Source organism: Artemia sp. Qi Xiang Cuo, chromosome 16 (assembly GCF_049724085.1).
Source record: "Artemia sp. Qi Xiang Cuo chromosome 16, ASM4972408v1, whole genome shotgun sequence".
Classification (NCBI taxonomy): Eukaryota; Metazoa; Arthropoda; class Branchiopoda; order Anostraca; family Artemiidae; genus Artemia; species Artemia sp. Qi Xiang Cuo.
In genome coordinates this window covers 56635000-56639114 of record NC_142809.1, presented here as the reverse complement: position 1 = coordinate 56639114, position 4115 = coordinate 56635000, and the positions used below count along the sequence as shown (strand labels likewise).

The 4115-nt window shown below is 39.6% G+C and overlaps 1 protein-coding gene across 1 annotated transcript; it reads left to right on the top strand.

The window, feature by feature from the left end:
- Positions 1-350: 350 nt before the first annotated feature.
- LOC148943118 (uncharacterized) lies at positions 351-905 on the top strand. The gene has a single exon (XM_089102443.1). It carries the CDS (start codon positions 351-353, stop codon positions 903-905), a length of 555 nt encoding a protein of 184 aa, XP_088958569.1.
- The last annotated feature ends 3210 nt before the right edge of the window (positions 906-4115 follow it).

Below are 4115 nucleotides of genomic sequence, written 5' to 3'. Positions count from 1 at the left end.
TAAAAACCAAGCCGATTTCCATCCTGGTATAAGCTGTACTGATAACATTTTTGCACACCGCCTCATTATCCAGCAGTTTGAAAGGTATAATTTGTCCCTAATTCTGATATTTCTTGACTATCGTTTCCGCCTTCGACTCGATCACTAGCCAAAAACTGGAAAATTTCTAGAAAATGATGGAATGCCCCTGAAATTTGTTGAACTGCTTAAAGTATACTACAAGGGGTTAGTGGGCCGAGTTCAAGTTTACGGAGAAAAGACTGAAGAATTTCCGGTTGAGTTTGGAGCAAAACAATACTGCTTCCTGTGTCCGACTCTATTTAACTTCTGTATTAACTGAGTGCTTGAAAATGCACTATCTTCTCGACCAGGAGCTCAGATCGGACAGAATCTTTCAATTGGAGACTTTGAACACGCTGATGATGTTAGAATCCTCTTTGACCCAGAGAAAGCTCAAACCATGCTCGATGATGTGGTTAATTTTGGCAGATTGCATTGGCTTGAAAGTCTATATTTGGAAGACAAAATTAATGGCAATAAATCACACTCATCCTATTTCGCTAACTGTAAATCAAGTACAGTTGAACCAGGTCAACAGCTTCAAATACCTAGGCTCCCAGCTTTGTATTGATGGATCTCCAGACGGCGACATTCAACAGCGATTGCAGAAAGCACAGACGGTCTTTGCTTCTCTCAGAAAACCATTGTGGAACCGGTATGAAAATAGTGCAAGAACTCAAGTTCTAGTCTACCTGACTTTGGTTCAAAGAATCCTTCTTTATGGATGCGAAACATGGTCAGTGAAGCGCCTACATGAAAATGCACTGAAGGTGTTTGAGCGTACCTGTCTGTGCAGCATCCTCAGGATAAACCTGAATGATCGTATATCAAACATGGATATGTGACAAATGTGTGGCGGATCAAGGGTCATCGTCTAAAATGGTTGGGCCATGTCTTACGGAGGCTAACAGAGTACTTGTCTTGCCGAATTTTTTTTAGCTGAACCGCTTAGCTTATGGAAGAGTTGCCAAGAGGGACAGTGGAAAAACTGGTGAACCCTGGTTAAATCAGACGTCGAATTTATTAGGGGTTTCAAAAAGTTCGGTCACACATGGACAACTCAATGGGTCCCATTTGCAAAGTAGCTTGCAGAAGACTGCACTACGTGGTCTAAATAAATCTAGAAGATCCTTGCTGCATAGCAAGGTGGAAGCACCTGATTCCCGCCATAAGTATAAGTAATTTTGTTTCTTGTTTTAAAAATCATCAGGAACGAACGGCAAGTATTCTTTGGTTTTGCTGTGTGGAATACGGCGTAAGTGTTTGAAACTTGTGCTAATTTTTACATTCCTTTGCAGTTATGTGTCTATTAATGAGATGAGACTTTGCGTTTTCACTTTATCGTTTGTTAAAAGCTGACTGGAGATGGCGTTAGAAAAGCTTAGCTGCACATCTCAAAGTCAATGATTAAAGACCTGGTCCCTGGAATTCGTCTTTTTTTCTATCACCATTCCGAACTTAGCAGGGTGTCATGCGGACCCTGAAAAGGTGTGAAAAATAAAGTTATGATGAAGCGAAATGTCTTAAATCAAAATAATACTTTAAAGTACTAAAGAAATATGACTACATGTAGTTTCGATTTTCGAAACTAAGTAATTTTTGTAAGTTTTTGAGCTTATTGCTGCCTCCGATGTTCCCTCACAAACCTAATCCTCGTTTTCAGGCCACCCACATCCAACACGGAGTTCGACACAGGTTTAGCAGATTATCGTTTTGAGTGCCGAGTTAAACACGGCGAATGTCTTTTCAAAACCCATGTTCAACCATGCTATTCTAGCGCATCACAGTTTTGAAGAACCTGTGTCAAACACGCTTGGAAGCCGTAAGATGAAAACGGTTTCAAGTTTTGCTGGGTTGAACACAGAAGAACCTGAAAACGATTTTTGTCGAACCCGCTCGAAACACGCTTCAAAACCGGGGCCTGAAAACACAACTCTGGTCAACATTGACAAAAATTAGGGCCGTTCTTTTGCTCCAAGATCTTACATTTAAGATTTGACATCTTTTTGCTAATATTTGCGTTCTTTTGTTCATATTTGCTCTAAGATCTTATAGCTCACTAATGTTAGCAAAGAGTGTGAAAGACGCCATCTTTCTGCCATATAGAACACTGATGAGAGAACTTTGATGATATACTCATCATTGTTCTTAGACCGCTGACCAGAGCAGAATGATGAAAAACGTTTGCAATAGAATGCCATAAGATTTAAGATCTTAAGGGTTCGGCACACGAAGCTGATTTCGGGAACCGATTTCAGCATCAGTGGACAAACGATAGCGGTAAGAAAAATTTTTTGAAAGAAAAATTTGTTGCGCGAGATTTTCAAAACAAAAAATCATTGACACAAATAGTTAACTGGAGTTTATTTGGAAGCCGATTTCTTTTTAAAATTGGCGCTGATTTGGAAATTAGCTTCCGAAATCAGCTACGTGGGCCCAGCCCTTCAGCTCGTCGCCTGAAAGCGGTTTTGCCGAAAATAACAATTTTTGGCGAAACCGAGTTACAAACGCCATCTTGTGTAAAAAAAAATCTCCTTTCGAATGGTCTAATTGACATTGCTGTAAGACGTCTCTAACTGCCTGTATTTTGCAGTTCTCCTTTGCCGAATTGCGTATTTTTCGATTTATTTAAAGTGGTTTCGCCGAATTGCATTCGGGATTATAGCATGGTCCGTTTTGTCGAGAGTTGCTGATTTGCTGAACACGACCTTGGAGAAGAAGTGGACGATCTTTTTTATCTTGATGAACAAGATATAATTATGAGGCCCAAGAGATTGAAAATGTCGATTTCCCCAGATATTTTTGAAACAGACAGGTAAGAATTATATATTTTGAGACAAAAGTATGTATAGCAGCATTAATTGGAGTTTGCTTCCACAGTTCTAAAGGAGGTGCTAATGAAGGTTCATGGGCAGAAAACAGTCTAGAACACTAATCTGTTTCCTACTTTGGGAGTTAGTCCTGATTCAGCTGGCAAACATCTTCCTGAATGGGATGTTCATGTCAATATTGCATTCATGTGTCTTCCTAACTCTGATGAACACCCCAGATAGGCACTGTGATCCTAAATGTATTAAACCTTGGCAGGGTTAATGACTTCTTTTTTATACTGGTTTACCACAGGAAACTGTTATTGCAAGTGGCTCCCTAAAAATAAGAATGAATAGAAAATAGAACTTATTGTTTTTTCATGCTTTCAGTTAAAGAAAACTTTGGGGAACCACTTGCAATAACAATTTCCTGTGTTAAACCAGTATAAAAAAGAAGTCACAAACCCCTATCATGGTTTAATGCATTTTGGATCACAGTGCCTATCTGGGGTGTTCATCAGAGTTAGGAAGACACATGAATTCAATATTGACATGAACATCCCATTTAGGAAGATGTTTGCCAGCTGAATCAGGACTAGCTCCCCAAGTAGGAAACACATTAGTGTTCTAGACCGGCAGAAAAAGCTGGGTCAAAGATTTCAGTCAAGGAAACATATGAGGTGGTTGTTCCTTGACCTTTCTGTGTGTAGGCTAATGAAAGGGTGCGGAACTAGTTTTTGTTACTAAAATCATTCTTAGAAAATGTTCCAGTAACATGGGTGAACATAAAGCTTTCTTTTTTAGCCCCGAAGATTTGTCTTCAGATGAAGATTCTGACCCGACGTATTTCCCGAAAGTAGAAAGTTATCCAGAATCTCCACCCAGTAAGAGATCTTCATCAGAAGTCGAAAGTACTGCACTCTGCGAAGATGTTGGCCAGTCCAGCTCTCCTACTACTTGGACAAGTAATAGAACAGAAAGTGAACCAGAGGCTACCAGAGAAATCAGTGAAACAGCTTCTACTAGCATGTCTCCAACCACAGAAGGAAATGATGGTACAGAAACAAGAAATAATGCATCCAAAAAAGTCAGAAAGAGGTTAAATAACAAGGAAAAGTGGGTGAAAAATCAGATAAAGAATGCAGTAAACTCTGGAAATGTTTATCTGAACCCTGTTACCAAAAAGTACATGGAAAGGAGAAGGAAGTGAAACCCTTTAATTGCCCTCATTCGTGTCCTTTCAAA